Here is a 21,510-nt window from a genome sequence, read left to right on the forward strand (position 1 = left end):
TGAGTGGACGCAGATGAGAAGAAAAGACAGCTAAACATCTGGAAAATGGGAGGGCAAGAATGAGCGAGGTACCGAGGCGAAGGCACTGTCGGAGGATGCCTCCGGACGACATGTTCTTCTCTGCTTCTATCTCGGTGAAGTTGAGGGAGCTGGCGAAGATGAGAACGTCCACCAGGTTGATGAGGCGCTGTAAGAAGGTGACTGAAGCCTCTATCGCCAGGCCTTGGGAGGGCTCGATGTTCTCCAGTTCATGCTGGTAGTAGAGAGAGGAAAAATGACACAGAAATTGAATTCATGGGTAAGTGTAATCATAGATGCAGATACTGATAAGATTTTATTTAATCAATTTTATTATCTAATTTTGTTTTCAGTGATATAAATGGCTATACATTATTAAAAAACTGTAATTTTATGTCATAATTTAATAGCATTGCATTATTCTTAATCGTTTAAAGCTCACATTAGGCGTACTGTCTTGTCTTTAGCAACAACAACACTACAGGTCATTTATATGTTGGTTCTAAGCCTTAGCATATTTCTTCTTTTTTTTTTTAAACATATCCAACGATTATTTACGGTTGTAATATACATATAAACAAGTTATGTACATATGCAGCAGCTTTACTGGAAATACACCAATGTATGGTTGTAATTTTTCACATTTATTTTAAATGTAGTTACAGACCACACTAAAGTGAATGTAACTGAATTATAATGGAATTGGACGTCAAGCCGTTTGGTGGACAGGCTGCTCGGGTCACCGGCAGAGGCAAGGACTCGTGTAAGAGCCACAGTCACTGAGGTCAGACAACAAAAACAACAAACTAACAATGTTAGGGAGAAGCTAACTGTAGTCTAATGCAATTGAGAAAGGTCAATGTGGATGGATAACTTCCTGTGATTGGAGCCATCAGCTACATATGCAGCCACACACACACACACACACACACACACACACACACACACACACACACACACACACACACACACACACACACACAGGGGGGGAGACTCACAGAGGAGGAGGTGGCAGCAGAGAGCAGAGGTAAAATGCCTCCACAGGCCATGATGAGGTTGTCCACCACCTGGGAGATGAGGTGTATGCTGTTGTGGACAAACACCACGTTCTCACTGCTGTTCACAAAGTCCAGAATTGTCTTTGTTGAATGACTGAGAGACAGAGAGAACGAGAAAACAAAGAGGGTTTGCTTGGTTAACACAACACAAAGTCGAGTGTTAACAACACAGTGCGTAGCAACCTTAAAGATAAAACTGTGATCATAGGTTTGTACATTTGGGTTAAATCTAATCTAAAGTTCTGCTTCAGTCCTCAGAGACTTGCAAGCTCAATAAATCTTTATTCCATTAATCAATTGAGAAAATTATTGTTAGCTTAAGCATTAGCTAAAGGCGGAGTCGGCAGATTGTTGCTTCCTTACCTCCTCCACATCTGGACGTCAGTCTCGATGGAGAAGAGCAGGTCAGTGAGGAGGCGTTGATGCATGTGGGACCAGCGGAACTCCGGGATGCGAAACATGGTGGAGCGAGGAGCCGAGGTGCTGCTGCTGTCTCTCGGCTGACCTGAAGAACTTCCCCCTCCTGCTGCTGCCGCTGCTGGTGCTGATGCTGCTGCTGCTGCTGCTGCTGCCGGCTGACCTTGGCCCGTTTCCTACAGAGAAGAACAAGTAATACACAATGAGCTTTGACATGATGTAGGCCTGTCAAAGATGTTTCCATTAAATTAGCTGCTAAAAATGTACATTTGAATCTTTTATAAAACATTTCAGTGAATTTTTAAGCGTAACTGTGCAGAATAAACAGATACGTACTGTTGCGGAGGCCTCTTTTAGTTCAAGCCTCTCTGTGTCTAAGGCCACATTGGACACGTCCAGTCTGGCGATTTTAATCTCTTTGGTCTTGCTGGTAGAGTCGGCGCTCTTTTGCTGGTCAGAGCTTGAGGCGCTGGTGCTGCTGCTGCTGCTGCTGCTCTGTGGGGCAGTGGACGCAGTTTCCTGTCCAGCGGTGCCACTGGTCTCTGTAGGCTGGCCGGATGAGGCGGAGGCTGATGCTGCATCCTCCTGGGCGGCAGAAGGTAGTGTGGTATCTGAGGGCTGCTGCTCTGAAGTAGTGGTTTCAGTCGTGGGGGAAGACTGTTCGTCTTTAAGTTTGTCTTTGGGTGCTTCTGTCACATTCTGTTCAGGTGTTTCCGCCGGAGGAGACTGACCCTCCAGAGTAGACACCTGTTTCTCTTCAGCTTCACTCCCTCCGGTTTTTTCATGCACGCTAACCTCCTGCTTCTCATCTTTTTCTTCTTCCGTTTTCAACTCCTGTCCTTCCTGATCGTTTTTATTGCCTCCATCATCTTCATGTTTACCTTCCTCGTTTTTTAAGACTTCCCCTTCCTCTCCGGCAGCGGCGGAGGCGTACGAGGACTCCTCTTGGCTATCATCAGCATCACTAGGGCGGATCTGGTCGCTGACAGATGACACGTCCACCAGGTCCTCGTTGAAGACGGACGCTCCACCCAGCACACTGTTCTCCAGACAGGCTGCGGCCTCCGTCCTACTCTCTTGCTCTGACGCCACCTGTGCTTCCATCTCTCCGTCGTTTAAAGAGTCATCTGTCATGGAGGTTAAGGATTCATCTTTGTTGTGTTCACACTTTTCATCGCCTGTTGTCATTTGTGCATCGTCACCCGCAGTTGTTGTAGCAGAGTCGCTAACCACTTCTACAGGTTTAGTGTCAGTTGTTTCAGGCAGGTTGCTAGCAATCGTTTGTAGATTATCACCTTCCTTGTCAGTGGAAGCCTCGGCCCCTTCTTCCTGCTTATTGTTCTCCTCACTCTGCTCCTCCGCGTCACTTTTTTGCGTCACAGTTGCTTCGGTTTCTTTCCCATCGCCCGAGACATCTTTGGACGAACCCTGGAGCTCCTCTTCCTCGGGCCTCGCCAGGATGTTGGACACAGTGATGGATGTTTGTCCCCTTTCGTCCGCAGTCTCCAGCGGGCTGGAGGTGACGGTGGAGCTAGATGCTGAGTCAGGGGACTTCTGGGACAGCTCGTCCACCGTGAGCTCGATGACAGTGGAGGGGGCGGCCTCCTCCGCAGGCTGCCCGTTGACGCACTGCGCCGTCTCGGAGCTTTGGCTGGCACCAGAGACGGTTCGGATGGCGCCGATAGAGGCGCCAGACTCCTGTCGCTGGTACTGACGGAACATGCGGGAGAGATTCTCCTTGTGCTGCTCGAAGGTTACCTGCAAACACAAAACATCACACATTCAGATGCACGAAACTCCAGCAATCTACACAACTGGACTATTGTTTAAAAAGTAATACTTTTTGGCATCATTTCACCTAGTTATGTTAACCTTTTAACTGCCAAAATAAATAGTCAGACTTAAAGCAGATCCGGTCGTTTTGGCTAATGCTGCGTTCCAGGCAGGCTTTTGAAACCGTAAATTACAGCTTCAAGTCACAACTTACGATTTTGTAGCGTTCCAGGCAACCCACTCGTGTTTTTCCGACCTGTTTTACCTGTGAAAGTCACTATAACGGCCACTCGTAACTTCCGACCGGTGAACTCGTACCAGATCGAACTGGTACAACTTCACAGGTCGGAAAAACACGAGTTACGAGTTGCCTTGAACGCACCATAACAGTCCTCGTCCCTACGTCACCACATTCACGGCGTCCCTTGGCTGCACACACAGTCCTGCATGCCGTTCTCTCTCCTCATTGGATAAAAACTGTAGGATACGAGAAAAGTTTTCTCCTCGGCTCAGAGCAGAGTGACTGACAGACCCGTGTTTCGGTCCAAACACTCTATGTAAGTGATTGCCGTCGGAATATATAACTATTTAAGACTTATATTAACACAAATATATAGCTTACTTCTGCTTTAAGACACAGTGTCATTAAATCTGACAGGACAAAAACAGTCACAGCCAAGAAGCTTGTACACCAATGGTTCCCAAACTTTTTTGGCTCGGGACCCCATTTTGACATCACAAATTTCTGGCTACCTCATCAATCAAGATGTGCCAGATATTATATTTTTATATGCTGCATTTTATTAGAACTCGATTTATATTAGAGAAAGTGAAAGTATAGAATACAGTTGTTTAAGATTGTGTGTGGTTTTTTTAATCATAATTTGAAAAAGAATAATAATTAGTTAAAAAAATATTTTTATCAGTAATTTATTTATCAATTACTAGACAATTCAGGCGACCCCACTTGAATTTCAGGCAACCCAACATGGGGTTCCGACCCCAAGGTTGAAAAACACTGTTGTACACACAAGCACTCCAAAAATATCTACAATGCCTTATTGGGGGGTGAAATAAAGTGAGTAAACGTGAAAAACAACTGTATTTTAAAACATATGCAGCCAGGAAGTCTGGTCTGGAAATTGATCTGAATAATTTTACTGTTGACCTTGGAGTTTGGCAAACTCACTACTTTTTAAATGGGCGCTATGTTCCACGGGGGCAAAAGTTTTCTTAATACAAATACAACGGCAGCTGAAAATACAACAGTAAAACTTGGAAATATCATTTGGGTGTATCTTCTGTAAAATTACTAGAAAAATATATCTAAAAACCCTGAGCATGTTTTTGTTGAAAAAAAATGCAGAACAGACAGTATTTCATGTGTAATGTTAAAATGACATGTTAAACTGAAGATCAACACCAGGGGCGGAGTGGGGCACCAAAATGTACCGGGAAAATTCTGACCGCACCGGCCCACCATCGGCCCAACTACCCCCCCCCCCCCCCCCCCCCCCCCCCCCCCCCCCCCCCCCCCCCCACACACACACACACACACACCATTTACATATTACCGCTCACCGCTCAAACAGAGCTATGTGTCATTCCATATGGCAAAATATATGAGTGCCAGATGCAAAAAAAAAAATAATCCGGGTGAAACAACTTAATTGGGGGTCTGGGGGTCCTCCCCCAGAATTTTTTTTATAAAGGCTACACCATTTCCCATATTCTGGTGCATTTTAACACATTGTTACTTTTATCTAGCCAAAAAAAAAAAGAAAAGAAAGAAATGACAGAATGTGAAAGAGCTGCAATTAGTGCCTCCCAAGCAGATTTAGCCTACTTAACACTGCTGACCATAACATTACATCCAGTCATGTTTACTCCTTTATTTCCCCCTCTCAACTACTCTACTCTGCAAATTGATTTTACTGACAGCGCGCTGCAAACGCCGCGGTTTCGTTTCGGGTCTTGTCCTACTCACCAACATGCTTTGGTGCTCGTGGAGGAGACAGAGTAGCTGCTGCTGTGATGTGAGAGGTTCCGGCTCGTAGCGGTACCGCGGTCCGCGTACCGCCGCCCACTTACAGTAAAGCACGGACTGTGTTGTCTTGTTAAATTAATATAACTTATAGATAACGCAACACACGGGCAGGACTGATAAGGTTTGCTGGGTAGCTTCCGTGAGTCGATCTGTTTTTAGCCGTAGCCGCTAGTTCAATGATAACTTTCACAGTGATAGGCTGACGCATTTCCCATGAGGCTTTGCACCATTCAACATTAGTTTAAGAACAAACAAACAAATTAAATTGCTGGTTATTTTATATTTTGTGGTCATGAAAGTTATGTAACATTGAACACAAATAATTAGATAAAGATAGGAGGCTAAACAAAAATCATTTAGCAGGCTGGATTGATAAGAGTCTGATTCACTACCGCAACCATGAGTGAGAGGTAGAGAGACATGAAGGGGTAAAAATAATGGTTGGACTTCCATAAACAGGTGTAGAGGTAGAGCATGGAGGTTATCAGGGTAGCGTGCGGTAAAAGTTATTTTTAACTCGTGAGCACCACACGGCCACGCAGGGCAGCTTGCGGCCGGCTCACTTGAGTTTATTGGCCGCCGGCCGACCGGGAAATCTCCCGGTCCTCCCGATGGCCACTCCGCCCCTGATCAACACTGATACAGGTCATAAACATGTTGAACAACACACTTTTAGTGGCTTCTTCTTGCACCACCAACAACCCAAGAGAAAACCACAGCTGACGCCATCACACACACACACTTTCCTATAAACCCATCTCTTCCACTGCTTCACACTCTCACCCTGTGAAGAAAAGTTTCTGCTGGACGGTGATTACAACATCTAACCAAACTGTGCCTCGTTCAAAACTTTCCCTTCTCTCTCGTGTTCATCGGCTCACGGCCTATTAACCCCTTTCAGTCTCCTTACCATCTGATATGGGTAGACTAGACTGCTAGTCTATAACGACAATGGTCTGCAGTGGCATTTGAGGAAGAGCCCATCCATGTAAGCAGTCATAGATTAGCAGTAGATACTATTAGTAAGTGTCTGCTGGCTGTGCTGAGTGCGTGTCCAGCATCGGCAAATCCTCCCACGCCTAATTTAAGACCCTACATTAATCACTGAGCTTGGAGGACAGAAAGTCAAAGATGGGTTGGTGGTTGGAGCGAGTGGTGGGGGGGTGAGGGTGGGGAAGCTAGACCCACTTTGCTGCTTTTTCACCTGAGGCTATTTGGACAGAAGGAGAGAGAGAAACAAAGAAAACGAGAGAGCCAGAGATCAAAAGGAAGAAAAATAAAACTGCAAAGAAACTGCAGTGGAGGAAGAGGAAGAAAGTGAGTCATTGGGAGAGGGAGAAAGGAAAGGGAGAGAAAGAAGCTGATTATTTGTAATTAATTAGGCGTTATTGTTCTAAATTAGCCTGCTACACGGGCGCTCATTAATCTTCTGTAGTGGGGAGCAGTGATTGGTAATCCATAGCTGCTTTCTGAGTGCACAGCCTGTTCTAAATGCACCAGCAGTCTGTCTCTTTCTCTCTTCCTCCCTCTTTCCCACTGATCACACAGCAAGACCTTCTACCCCATTAGTTTGGGCTTAATTTGACATTTAGCATTTTTAGCAATTAAAAATGGGGGGCTGCATTCAGAGTGCACCGCCATGGAAATTATGCGGGAGAGCGGTGCAGCGTATAACGTCATGGATTCAGGATGCAGTCTGTACATTAAGATGATGTATGTTGGCCTTAAATGCGGCTCTGCAACAGATCCAGTTACCATTAGACAGAGGTAGAATATGTCTCTGTGGTTTTTAAAAACAGGGTTCAGCCTTGCTACAATATATAGAAACTGCCCTGGGTGGCTGAGACATCAGCGCCGATCTAATCTAATTTCATTCTACTCCACGACTCGGCCTGGCCTCGGTGGGGTATGGAAAAATGTTATGGTAATGTACAAAAACACGGTGGGCTTTTCTAATGTGACAGGTAACATGGTATTAACTGGGCACAGCAGAGCTAGATCATGATGGAGATTTGAAACGCTCTGGAAATGGGACACACTGTCGTAAACAAAAAAAAATAAGGGACACTGCAGAGCCTCGACGGGTCTCTGTTGGTTCACATCCCACAAAGAAAAAACAACTTCCCCGCAGCTGCGATCGCACTTTTAGAAAAACGAGACAGATGTGTTCAGAAACTTCAGGAGGACAACCGCCGTCGCCGTCGTCAGAACAAAGACTCGACCCCACACCACAACCTGTTAGGTGAGGGTCAGCGTGGCAAAGCGGTGATCTTGGGAGACCCCACAGTAGGAGCATGGGAGTCCACATTTAGATCAATAGATAGCAAGCAACCACAAAACAAAGGGGAAATGGGGAGGGCAGCGTGTCTCTAATCCGATTAGCTAAATGCAATTCCTCCTCCAAAATCAATGTCATCTGTAACTGCTGCGCGGGCCGTGCGGTTTTTGCTCTCGTTCACATACAATATCTTCCCTTCTCGCTCCTCGTTCAAACATTTTGCTTCTCAGTTTTCTCCTGCTGACCTGATCCAGTGATATGCCTGCGGTATTTAGTCTGTCATTTCTATCTATCGCTATAGGAGGACAAGTGCTTGAAATTGTTTTAAGCCCAACAAGCAAATTCATAGCAAATCCATCATCGTGTTATGACACATTTCTCTTTTTATATTTTAATATTTATTTCTGAATGATAAGATGTAAAAGTCAAATACATCAGTAAAAGCACCATCAGACTAGTGAGGACACTTGATGCATGGTGTTTATCTAGCATTGGCTTTTCAGTGTATTCACACACTCCTTTCTTTGTCTACTTGTCAATGCATCTACCTGAAACTCTTTGCCAAGAACAACAGCTTGAATCTGCTGTGTAATGTCTCAATAAACCCAGGAGACACGACTGTCCAGCCAAACTATCTCACTGCAATATTTTGCATTCCATCATGAACTGACAAAGGCTGAAATGATACAATGTAAACACCATGGCTGAAAAATCTAATTGTCAAATTACCAGCTCTTTAAAAAGGCCTCTATGTATATTATATTTTGTCAAAGATCTGTTGGCTCATTTGGACTCGTATTTATCTTTGTGGTAAAATGTCTGACAGGTGTAATGAAGTTAGCTGACAGTGGGAGTCCTGAAGGACAGCGGGACCTTCACGCCCCGATCTCTCTCTCTCTCTCTCTCTCTCACGGAGATCTCCTTGTTTTCAAACTGATTTGTGTGCAGAGATGGACGAGGGGCACCTTGGGTGGGTGTGTGGGTTGAAAGTGGGAGGGCTGTTGTGTCAGCGTGCCCACCTGCAGGAACATCTGTCTGTTCGGAGAGATGCATATGCAGATACACTCGCTCGCTGATGACTGACATAAAAGGATACACTGTACGCATGCAAACACACAAGCACACACACACAACCCAATACACAAACTTTAAAAAAAAAAAAAAAAACGTCACAATACGTGGTTGTTACTACATCGCTAGTCTGGACTTTACCAAATTATCAAACAAATTAAAGTATAAAACTTCAGGATGATCAATAAACTATCAATAAACTTGTAGATGGTGAAAACGAACTGGCTACAGGCACCACATTGTACCTACAGACTAGTATGACTGTTCAAAAACTAAAAAGATATATAATATGGTTCATATTCTTCTGGTGGCTGATGGGCTCCACAAAAAATGTTTTAAAACTGAGAGTTACAGCTCCTTATCCTGCTCTATGCAAGAAAATTTAAAATTAGGCAGTGAAAAAAGCAATAATTTATTAAAGGAAAAATTGAAATGAAGATGAACATGAAGAAGAAGAAAAATGTGTCTCATACATTCAGCATCAGGCAAATTATCTCTGCACATGGCTGACTGACACTTTTACCATGGTTGACAACAGGCAAAGCATAGTGTCCATGTGAAGATGAAGTGTGTATATATGTATTTTTGAATGCATATATGCACTTATCAAGAGGCCCCCAGTGGGCTGGTTGTATTTATGAGGCCTTGTTTCTCTGATTGTTCTTGCATGGTTCCGATGAATATTCAATGGGATCGGAGAGAAGGGCTTACTAGAGCCCAAGAGAGAAGGAGGGCAAAGAGGAAATGTGCCTGGTAACTCACATTCACACAAATACGAGTGCACACACACGCGCACACACACATGCAATCACGCGCAAATACACAGCCCTGCAGCAGTGGGAGGAGAGAGCAACAGTGACAAACAGCTTCGGTGCTACAAAGGTGGCAGGAAATCTATCAAACGGGACAATAAAATTGCAATTGAGTTTCTTTAGCTTTTTTATAGCAGATGCATGTATCTTGGTGGCTAGCTCCCAATGCAACTATCCGATTCACAGCCGCTCTGCGAGTGTGTGTGTGTGTGTCTTGCATCTTACTCTTAAGTGCATGGGTTTACTCACACACAGCGTACGTGTGAAATCCTGTTGTTAGGTGAGTGCTGGGTATTGATACTAGAGCCAGGAAGAAGCAGCATTAATCTTGGGTAATTATAGGGAAAGGGGCAATTACAGGCGGCCTCACCATGCAGGAAGAACAAAACACTTTCTGTTTCTGTTTTATTAACAGGTGAAACCAAAACAAAACTTTAAGGAACGACTCATTCCTGCATTGATTTGATGTCATTCACAAACAGCTAATAACATGAAAGATTAATAACATTTATCCCAGGGCTTGTTTTTGTTTTTTCTAAATCTGACTTTTTCAGTAGACAGTGATGTAATGACAGTGCAATACAATAAATCATGCAAACTTCTGCTGTTACAGTTTCTCCATCACTGTGTCGAGTCAATAGTTCCTGCGGCTACCTCACACCAGCTCACAGAAAACATCCTCACACCATCGTATTGTATGTTCATTTTATCTTTCCCTACCACTGCAAGTTACCTCCACAGTATTCAGAGCAGAGGGGGCAGACGTACACACATGTAGCAGTCGAGCCGAACTGCTGCCTCCACATTGATCCTCTCCCCCTTGCAGTCTGTCTGTGCCCCCTACTGGTCGCCGGCGCTCACAGCATCCCCCACCCCACAACCCCACAGCAGAGTGAAGCTGAGGCGTCTCATATCACGAGCACTTCTTTAACTCAACCTTCAATCTGCCAGGCTTAAAAACCCCCCAGACCACAATCTGACACCAACCTCAATTACTTCACTGCTTTGGACCAGGGTAGCGTAATATGATATCAACACTGAATTTCTAAAGCAGCATTTTGAATTCAGCTTTTGGAAATAAGAAGTGCCAGAAGTTTATTTTTATCTGTGCAATGTGAAAGAAAGAGACCCTATACATAAATAAAGAGTGGAGGGGGCTGGTGGATTCCTTCCCACCGGTTTATACTGTAACTAGCTTTTAAATTATAATCACCGTATAGCTTCCATGAGCCTAATCTGATGGGCATTGAGAGGCAAGGTTCAATTACTATGCTAGCCTACACTGTGAGACGATAATGCTCTCTAATTTCTTACTTGATGAATTGCATTATGTCAGGTTCAAGCTAAACACATGGGTGACAGAGTCGATGGCTTTGACTGAATACTGCTGTCTGTTTGGCGAGAACCGAAACTGTGGGAGGACGGCTACGGTTACACTCATGGGGTGAATGTTTAGGCTGACCATAATGCAGCAGGATTTGAGTGTGTGTGTGTGTGTGTGTGTGCAAGTATGTGTGTGTATGCTCTTGTGTTTACTGCAGAGAGATAAAGAGTGTGTGATTTAAAAATGAAAAGAAACAGAAACGGAACCCCCCCCAAAAAACTGTAAAAACGAAACAGATGGCGAGAAAGAAGAAGATTCACAGAAAAAAAAGATAAACAAAGCTGCGTCTAACCTGTGTGTGAGCATGTGTGTGTGTGTGTGTGTGTGTGTGAGAGAGGGATGCATGGATTTAATGAGCGCTCTGACCTTGGAGTGGGTGATGGACAGGGTGTCCACCCAGACGCGCCAGCCACCCCACTCATATTTGATGGCGTGGTAGAGCAGGATGCGGAAGATGGCGTACACCATCTCCGTGATTTTCTGCTCCTCGGTGTTTCGCGGGTTGATGAAGCACAGAGAGAGCATCCACTCCTGCCACACCGAGCACTGCAGCAGGCTCCTGCAACAAAAAACGTGCACGGCGATGAGAAGGTGGTGTGTGAATCCCAGCGGAGTAGAGTGTGTGCATCTGTGTTTGTGTTTGTGTGTGTGAGAGAATCTCTCTGCTGTGAAGTGGCTGGATTCCTACCTGCGGTTCTCTCGGCTGTTATTGAACAGTTTGATCATGTCTGACAGGAAGACCCGTCGCACCTCCATGCTTTCAGGGGATGGGGGAGAGTTCTTCAGCAGAGCAGCTATTACCTTCAGGATTTCTAGAAATATTAACACAAACAAAGCCGTTTTGTTCCGAGGCTGAAATGAAAAATGGCTGAGTCGTAAAAATGAACATAACACAACCTGAAAACGTCCCGATACCTCTTCATCTGATATGTGTGTCTGTGTTGTCAATTATGTAATGTAATACATTACAGGAAGCTATATTTTCAAGGATTATAATAATAATAATAAAAAAGTTTGGATTTTCCAACATTCACTTGCTTTTTGGATGCTGAGGCAGAAATGGCAGAAATCAACAACAAAACCATACATTGGCCTCAACATGTGCAAATCATTGTGTCACAAACTATCTCAACTCCCAGCTGTACACACCTAAAAATGTGCGCCTTTGGTAAGAAAAACAGAACAGAGGAGAGTGAAAAAAAAGTCTGGGCCATTGATCTTTATTATAGTGTAATGGTTTTGGTATAGTTTCAAACGGAGCCCGAGTCGCAGGCCCTTCTGGAAGGCTTGGCTTCGGTTAAACCAAAGAGACTGACTGTTTAGATGAATTATCTAGACAATGTCAGTGTCCATTTGCTGTGAGTGGAGAGACGTCGGGGCTTGGATTTCACTTGTCTCTTCAGACCTTGGCGCTAACCTCTGCCCCCTTTGCCCCAGCAGACGGTTGTGTTGTTTCTACGCCTTAGTCACTCAAATTATGAGTCGCTGAACCTTTACCGCCAGAAAATTACCCCAGCATGTACCGGGAATGAGGATGGAGGGATGGCGTATTCCCTTCTTTTTTCCATTTGCTCTTGGTTCCTTTCCCTTGAGTTAATTTGAGGGAAACGGTACTTCCTCGGTTTGTTTGATTGGCTCTGACGTTACTAAAGACTGCAATCAGGGGGCCATTTTGGGAGTTTGTCGCAGATTAAATCAAGAGAATGCACGGCAAAGGAGAAACAGACCACCACTCTATGTTCCATAGAATGTGCTCACATGTACAAACCCATACAAGGTTTCTATGATGTATATCGCCTGTCTAGGACGGTTGGGTAGGAGAGTTTTTAACACAATAAAGGCTTAAGATAATCAATGTGTGACTGCAGCAGGACCTTGTCAGATTAAGGCTGGTTGGAAGTAAACCTTGGTTGTGATTACACCAAGTGCTTGGATTTCAAACTGATTAAAGCTGTTTTGCAAGAGTGTGTGTGCGCGTGTGTGCGCGTGTGTGTGGAAGCACCGGTAGAAAAGACAGAGGGATGTTTTCTTTTCTTTTCTCAGCTGAAATGAATACCCCAGAGTTCACTCTACAAAAACATTTTGTGAGCCGACATGAAATTGGAGGTGAGTAACAGCATGAAAATATAGGATGGGAACATTGATCTAAAGCAGATCAGATTGTCTCTCAGTTTATGGTAATGATGCACTAGATGAAGAAAAAAAGACAGAAATATATGCATACATATGCACAGTTTAAGTCATTACTTTGATTTAAATCTCTTTGGAATTAACTTATGACCAACTACAATGATTCATTCATATTCTTAATTAAATTTCAATTGCCGTTTAAATTACTTTTTCATTTTAATTGTAAAATCTAATATAAAATATCTAAATGATACAATAAGTTTGATGTTAAATTAAAATATATATACACTGCAACATTAAATATTTACTCCATGGATAGAACATATAAATACTGTATCAACATTATCTTACTTAAGCAGTTCATATGAACAAACTCTAAACTCACTGAAATGTAATGACACACTGATTAAAGTCCAAATAAGAATTTCATTACATTGATCATTCTTGTATATGTAAATTAACCCTGACAATAAAACTAGTAGACGTGTGTATATTTGTCACACAAAGCATTCGCACCGTCGTGGTGCTGGGTTCACTCGGTATGAAAATAACCTCCGGCTGCTGAATTTATGTCCTTCATTTGTCTGACTGTATATAGAGATCGCACGGTGCCGTGGGGAATATCCCCTCCAGCGCAGGATGGAGCAGTAGGTATGTAGAGGGTACGCTGCAGGGGATGATTTAGGAGAGCTGTGTGGCTCAGAGGAGGCACTTACGTGGGTTGAGGATCTTCACAGTGGAGTCGGGGTCCGGATGCTGTTTATGGATCACTTGAGTGCAGATCTGCTCTGTAAGGATCTACCACGGGACAGAGAGGGGATTCAAGTCATAAAATATCTACATCGGTCCCAACAATAACAGAGAAACAAACCCCACGATGGATACACACTGCTATGTATATGTTTCACCATCATGCAGTATATTGGGGAATAATTACAGGTGATCAACTGTAGAATTTATTGTTTCACGTGTTTCATTAAATTCATATATTAAGTAGGAACTTTTGACAATGGTTCATGTGTCGACTTCAAACTCTGCACTATTGTGAATCATACACATAAAATGTAAATAAAAATAAATATTCTATAATGCAGAGTGAACGTGGGCAGAGCACTGACCTCAAAGAGCACGTTGTAGGTTGTCATGGTGAACTGGTTTGAGTGGAGCATCAGGCGCTCGGTGAGCAGAGAGAAGAGGCCGTGACTCAGCATGACCTCAGCTTTCCTCCTGATCAGGACGTTGGGAGATCAGAGGTCAGTCAGTAAAACATCAGTATTTTCCCGATCATTGTTGAGAGAGCAACGCAGCACCTCCTCGAAACTGGAGCGTTATGTTACTATACAAAACTGACTTGACACCAGCGCACACAAATTCCACATCTGTCATTTTTATTTCTGTTTTAGTCATTTTTAAAATCATGTTGAGAAGTAACAAGGAGGGGGAAGGTCTGGAGTTTCTGATGAGTCAAATAATTACAGCAGCTGAAATGTGTAGCTGTATAAATCAGCTGAGCTCCTGCTCACATTTTGACATGTAGGAAATGAAAAAGAAGAATCCTTGCTGACTAAGTAGGAGAAGAGCTTCACTGAAAAGTCTTTGTTGCTTTCATCTCCCATCATGGATCACTTCCAATTTTTGCATTGTAACTCAGCAAACTGCCGAATGTTTGCACATAGCCGCAGGATCCATCGCACATCTGGATCACAAGGCCCTAAAAGCTGTTAGTGGGAGATGCCGAGAGTTGCTCCTATTTCAGCAGAAGCTGCTCACACTACACTGCAATGGATGGTCAGACGTAACAAATAACAAGGGATTCTTATATCACCTGAATTTCATCAGGCATTTCCACCTAAAATAGCTCAAAAGAGGCACAAGTGGCAGCTGAATAGACCCGTTCTGAAAGTGTTGTTGGGATTAAACTGCATAATTAGATTCCTCTGTGAAATACAACAATATACTGTATACAACAATATTTTCCTGTTTTCATTGTTTTAAAACTTATATGAACAAATTTAAGTGGAGAAGTAATCAAAACCACCACAAGAAAAATGTGAGGAATGAAAACTGTGGAATCAACAATCAAATTTATCAAAATGTGAGACTAACATTGCATTTATTTCTTGATTTTACTGTGTTTGCTTTCATGTATATTTTACATAACATGAACTACAGAGAAAAACACACTATAAATTGTATGGTCTGATAAGATTGTGAAAAGAATTTCTGCTTTGACATTTCACTTACTTTGGTGGCAAGTGTTTCAGAAAGTATCCCATCACTTTGAGCGTCTGCACTCTTATTCCTTCACTTTTAGAGGCCAGAAGTTTGTAAATGACACTGTGAAAAAGAAAAAAGCTCAATTCAGTTTAATACATTTAAAATAAATAAAAACAAAAAAAGACACCAGAAGTTTATAATTACAAACATATTTCTATGTTTGAAACAAAGAACAATGAAACCCTTCAGCCTCCGTAATCTAACGTGTGACACAAGACCGAAACTATGACAATTAAAATAATCAGCTCCAACTGTGACACACTTTTTTTTTTTAAAATCTGAGTAAAAACATACTGACATTAACTATGAGCACATTTTGCCGATAACACGAACAGCGATCATTACCGAATCCCATTGCGCTGGTCAAAGGCTTGGACCATGGACCCGGGGTGTTCGGACATCAGAGCCACCAACAACTGCAGCACGTCCATGAGATTGTCGTCCTGTGGGGACAAAGAGCAGCACGACATTTACTGAGGAAGTCATCTTATGAGGGCATATCTGAAATTACGAGGACCTCAAAGCCAACTGAATATGTCAATAAAAGATGAAAGGGAAATATGTGTGCGGTTGCTTGTGGATATTTATATTCCTGCTTTGTACACCAGTGGCAGTAGCAGCAGGAACCAGTAGAAATACTGGAGTCCATCATAAGCATCTGAATTACAGTATGTGCTCTATAAAATGAAGGGCTGCTACATGTGGCAGGCTCTTCCAGGCCGTGTTGTAATCACCCTTTATTCTTACAAGGATCTCTGTGTTACTGACTGATCTGACTGATTCATTTGTTATGCGTCACTCCACTGTAAACAAAACCACCTCTGTCAAGACATCTAACTGGCAGACGGGGGGGAAAAATAACGAGGAACAGAAATGCAGCCTTTAGCAACAGGAACTGTTTGCTCTTGCTCTGCGAATCAGATGGTGGAAGGACGACGGCGGCGCAGCACAGCACCGTGGTGTCGTGTTGCCATCTGGTGGCGAGGCATCGGCTGCAAGAATAACAGTGAGCATGCCTACCTCATGCATGGTGAGGAGGTAGTTGAGGATGCTCTGTAGCTCGTCCTCTTTGACCCCATAATCCTGGAAAAAATAATGACACAGATCATTTTACAGTTGGGATCATTATGTTTAAGAACACAAAGACCCTTCACAAATGTATGATGCTACCAGAGAGAGGCGGTGCTTCACCAAGGAACAGTAAATTAAATTAACTCCAAATATCACTATATGTCTTAAAGTAGATTCATTGCATTGTTAAGTTATTCCAAACACATAAAATAATATCTGACATAAAAATCCTGTGTAATGTGAATATGTTGACCAAACAGCGAGACACATTCATGGCTCATTTAACTTTGGCACGAGGAGATGAGACGTGACACCATCATCATTTTTGGTTGGACTACAACCAAAAATCACATCAAAGCATAAAAACCCATCAACTAAAATATTCATTCATTGGTTTTCTTGTGAAAAATAAAATCTGGTTTCCCCAGATTATAATTTATTTTTCATTTTTCCTAGCTTTAATAACATTTTGATAAATAAAAAAATAAAAAATAAATATATATATATATATAAAATATCCACAGTCTCCACATATACATTATTAATAGCACAAGGTAAATGCTTTTAAGTGTTGCACATTATCTTGGTGACATCATGCTCATTATGTATGTATTATATTTGTATGTATTATGTATATGTATGTACTGCATCAGCCTGCAATCAGAAAGCACCAGCAGCAACACATATAGAGACATACAGTATATCACTGATCATACCATAAGTGTGACATACTGTAACTTTGGCATCTAAATGGGCCTCTTTCTAAAGCGATTCTTTAGGAGAGGTGGGTGTCTGGCCCCTGGTAGGACATGAACTTACTTTCATTATGAGCTGTTTGACAAACAACAACAGAAACGCTCGCAGAGACAGGATCTCCTTCTGGTTTGGCCTCGGACCATCTGAAAAAAACAAAAAGAGGACAGCAAACAATGGCTGTTAATGATGATGACTGCAGCTAATGGATGAGCCAAAGGTACAAGAGAAATGAGAGAAATTATGATAACAGAGAAATTAGTTTTTATTGTGTCAATTTTGTGTTCCTATGTGGGAATCCGCGTTTCTATGTACATGCTAATAAGTGAACCCCATACATCAGTACAACGGAGCATTATGTATATACAGTATATATTCAGTGAGATTCAAAGGAGTGAATAGTATGCAGTGCAAACATATACTGTACAGAGTATATTTGCATTGTGTGTGTCTGTGTGAGCTCTCACCGAGGCCTTTGGGGATGACTCCACTGCGGTCCTGTGGGTTGATAACCCAGTAGTAGAATTTCAATGTGTGCATGACCTGAAGCACGGTGCCCACCCTGCGGATGGCGTTGTAGATGGTCACGGTGCTAATGAACTCTGTCGCCAGGTAAGTGTATAGTGTCAGTTGCACCTGCAAAAAGATAGAGCACAGATGAAAGCACTACCCCACACACACACACACACACACACACGTGATAGTTTGAATGGAATAATCCGGTTTTGGTGTGTCCTAGCTTTTTGCTCCTTGGAGAGGAGTGTGGAGGCTTCTAAGCCCATAAGGGTTGTAGGCAAGCCACTCTCATTTAAATAGTCACGGAGTCAAAGATGGAGGGATAACCTTGAACTCTGAGCTGAACTCCGAGACACTGGAAAAGAAAAACTAGGGCAGAAATATACGGAGCAGGAGGAGGTCATTCTGACTCTGCAGGTCTGTATGTTTTCTGTGCATGTGAGAATCATCACCTCAGAGTTGTATCCCTCCACCACTATTTTTAGGACACATCACAGTTTATCCAGAGTCAAACAAACTATAAACTATTTGTGTAAAGTCTTGAGTAATGCCTAAAAAGGTAGGTAGGTAAGATTAATCCTAATTGCAGTGATCATGGGTTAAAATCCTCTCTCTCCACTGTCCCATCTGAATAAGTAAGTAAGTATATAGAAAATTTCAAACGCCAGGTGTAGACTCAATGTACTTTAAATGATACAGAAAAGTCAAAGGACTAAATAAAACACATACAGTACTGGATCTTGACACGATAAAAAGACATATAGGGTTATAATAAAGCAACATGATAACAGACATAACAGGACATACTTCCTCATCTTGCCGACCACTGACAATGATATGTACAAGGGCACCTCAACTAAATCTTGCTTGAGAAGGAAAGTCATTAGCTTAGTTTTAAAGGAAGAATACTAATATAACTATTATACATAAAAATGTTGGAGCCGACCGAATTCCATAAAAAAGAGAGTTCCAAAGAGTGGGACCATTATAGCTGAAGGCACCATGAGTTGCTTTAAGGTGTATTCTTGGTACTGTGAGGAGCCCTTTGTTTGACCTCCCGGGTGTATAATCAGTAAGCACATCACAAATGTTAAATAACAATATTAATAAAGATAAAATGCCCCAAAATAAAAATAACCTTAAAAAGTTTTGCAATCACCATGACCTCCACCTTTAAAACACCAAACTCTACTCAGTTCATTTTCATATCCAAGTGAACATTTGTGCCAAATTTGAAGAAGTTCCATCACAGTGTTACCGAGATACCCTTCCAGCAAATATGACCCCAAAACAACCTAAAAAAACACAATATGGCTTTGGCTCTGACTACCACCAGTGAGAAGGAGATGACAACATAACCAAATGCAGAATAATGAGCTGCTGTGTGTATGTGTGTAGGTGTGTACTGCGGTTACCTTGGCAGGGGCGTGGATCCAGATGCCAGGGTTGAACAGAATGTGGTCACATAGCTGCTTGAGCAGCAAGATGCCATTCTGCAGGTTGCTAAGGTATCTAGAAAAGGCCAGCACAATCTCCAGGACGGGTCGTGTCACATGCACCTTGGAAGACTTGGAGTTCAGACAGGGAGACAGCGAGGCACAAAGAGCCACAATGTGAGGTGAGAGGAGAGGGAGATAATATGTCAGTGAAAGGAGTCACGGCACAGAGGGACAAAAAAAAGTGGTGTAAGAGGGTTTAAGGTGAGGGAAGGGACGCATGCAGGGAAAGAAGTGGAGGAGCTCTCCTTCTGTCTAACAAGCACACAAGCCAGCTGTGACCTCTAAATGCAGCTGAGGGAAAACAAAATCTGTCTCATATTAAGTGTTGGTGGTGTGTGCCCGTGTTGGTGTGTTTGTGGCGTTGAGGGAGTCGAGATCGGCCTCATTATTTGCTCTGGGTTCATTACGAGTGCAGCTACTGGTGCGGGAGGATGGCCCTCCTGTGTATTTCTCTGTGAGCTGAGCCGATTTTGTGCGCGTCTCACCTTCTCCAGAGTGTAGCCGATGACGAGAAAGCCTTTGCAGGCCAGGACCTGCTCTTGCATGGCCACCGAGTTCTTCAAGAGCTCCATCACAAAGGACAGCAAAGTGCAGCTGAGTGAGAGACAGAGAGAGACGGACAGAGACAGAGACAGGATGAGACAGAGAAGTTAGACAGTGACAATAATCTATGTAAGCTGCTGACGGGCGCCCTGGCTGTGAAGGGCATATCCTACATGAAATGTGATTGAATGAGGGTGTCGTGTCCCCATTGTGCTGGGAGAACAGATTCTACTTAGCATCACCTTGAGGGGAGCAGATACAGCAACACTGCAGTTTACAAGTGAGGTGGCCTCAACAGCTTTCACTCTCAGCATCAGCAAGTCTGTTAAAAGCCTGAGGTGCTGGACTGAAACGCTGGCACACATGGCAAATATTGACTTATAGGATATATGTAGGTTGTTTGAGTACCGTATATCTTCATTTCATCTTTATATAGATTACCACATTATCCTGAACATACAGTGATGCCTGGTGCAGTCTCATTTTAAATTCAAGTAAATAATGTACTGTATCAAACACCTATAAATTGTCTAATTTTCAGCATTTCATATGTAAATAATATTTCAATCTGAGGCTAATTTATTTTACTGCAAAAGAACTAATCATATGATATAATAATACGTTTAGTTAAATATTAATGGTTATGCAGCATAACTGGACTTCAGTGCAGCTTTACAGCCCAAAGTAGCAGCACTCTGTTGTATGGATTCACAATGGCTGAATGATACAAAAGATTGTTCACTGTACTGTATGTATGTGCCTGTCTGTGTGTGTCTGTGTGTGTGTGCGTGGTTACCAGACAGAGGTGTCCAGCTCATGGCTGGAAGGCTGGCAATAATCCAGCTGTGCAAACAGAGGGAAGAGGACCTGCACGCCTCCGATCGAGTGTATCCCACTCTGGACTGAGTGAGTCACCACAGCCTTCACGTCCTACAGATAGAAACACACATGAAACACACTTAGACACACAATGTACATGATCGGCATTTGTTATGTGGGTCACACTGATAACTGCAGTGAAGTGGATTAAATTAGCAACTGTGCGCTAAAAGAATTGGAAATTGGGTGCAGAGTTATGTCATCAAATGTGAAAAAATTAAATAAATTAAATAAAACACTTAGAATGGTCCTGAAAGGTGTCATGTGTCTGTGTGTTCAGGCTTAATTGAATTATGATTTTTTTTGTTTGTTTGCTTCATTTTTGTCTGATGTGCTTTTTTAGATAGGTACAAAATGTGAGCAGCGAGAGTTGAAATGACTTGTTAAATGACCTTAAACATCAGTTTCAGTGTTTTGCTAGTAATATAAAACATGAGTAGCTCTCAGCCCCCTTTTTTGTCACAAGAGCTCTTAGTTATAAAAAGGTTGGAGCCCCCTGCCTTACAGTGAGCTTGTATCCAGTGGGGTATGTTTGTATTTGTGTGATGACATCACGTCCCCACCGTTATGTGAGGGAACTCATTCTGACTGTGTTTGGAGTTAAGTCATATTAGATCATTCTGATGTGCCTCCTAAGAGGCTACGTCTCCAAGACAACTCATTTAGGCATGTGAGCATTTGACTGGCTGAGGGGTGAGTGTGGGGGCGGGGGCGTATGGTAAGCTACCTAACATCACCCGTCTTTCCACTGGGGCAAAAAATTTTAACCGATGTTACTCAACCGTGTTAGCTAATGTAATAATTAGCCAGCCAACCATGGCCTCTCTATGACAGCGGCCAGGTTGCAAGGAGTGAACATAAAACAGGTGGATATATCAAAATATGAGTTGAATTTCTGTCCAGATATCAAGTGAATGTGTCAGTTTTTATGAATTATTTTATTTTATATACTGGAGACACAGCAGCAGACCAGAGAAGTAGCTG

The 21,510-nt window shown here is 42.8% G+C and overlaps 1 protein-coding gene across 7 annotated transcripts in view; it reads right to left on the reverse strand.

Moving 5' to 3' along the window:
- The window catches only part of lrba (LPS-responsive vesicle trafficking, beach and anchor containing), a 191,645-nt gene that overhangs the window by 129,538 nt on the left and 40,597 nt on the right, over positions 1-21,510 (reverse strand). For all 7 annotated transcript variants that reach the window (XM_083982697.1, XM_083982701.1, XM_083982698.1 and 4 more), the window contains 16 exons: positions 20,444-20,577; positions 19,590-19,698; positions 19,021-19,173; positions 17,557-17,725; positions 17,156-17,235; positions 16,286-16,348; positions 15,611-15,708; positions 15,233-15,325; positions 14,107-14,215; positions 13,705-13,786; positions 11,547-11,670; positions 11,225-11,417; positions 1,830-3,251; positions 1,440-1,669; positions 1,017-1,170; positions 73-253 (listed from right to left, as the gene is read on the reverse strand). In XM_083982697.1, the coding sequence (XP_083838823.1) occupies positions 73-253; positions 1,017-1,170; positions 1,440-1,669; positions 1,830-3,251; positions 11,225-11,417; positions 11,547-11,670; positions 13,705-13,786; positions 14,107-14,215; positions 15,233-15,325; positions 15,611-15,708; positions 16,286-16,348; positions 17,156-17,235; positions 17,557-17,725; positions 19,021-19,173; positions 19,590-19,698; positions 20,444-20,577 (3,394 nt within the window). The remainder of the gene's footprint in view (positions 1-72; positions 254-1,016; positions 1,171-1,439; positions 1,670-1,829; positions 3,252-11,224; positions 11,418-11,546; positions 11,671-13,704; positions 13,787-14,106; positions 14,216-15,232; positions 15,326-15,610; positions 15,709-16,285; positions 16,349-17,155; positions 17,236-17,556; positions 17,726-19,020; positions 19,174-19,589; positions 19,699-20,443; positions 20,578-21,510) is intronic.

This window comes from Trachurus trachurus, assembly GCF_905171665.1.
Source record: "Trachurus trachurus genome assembly, chromosome: 1".
NCBI lineage: Eukaryota > Metazoa > Chordata > Actinopteri > Carangiformes > Carangidae > Trachurus > Trachurus trachurus.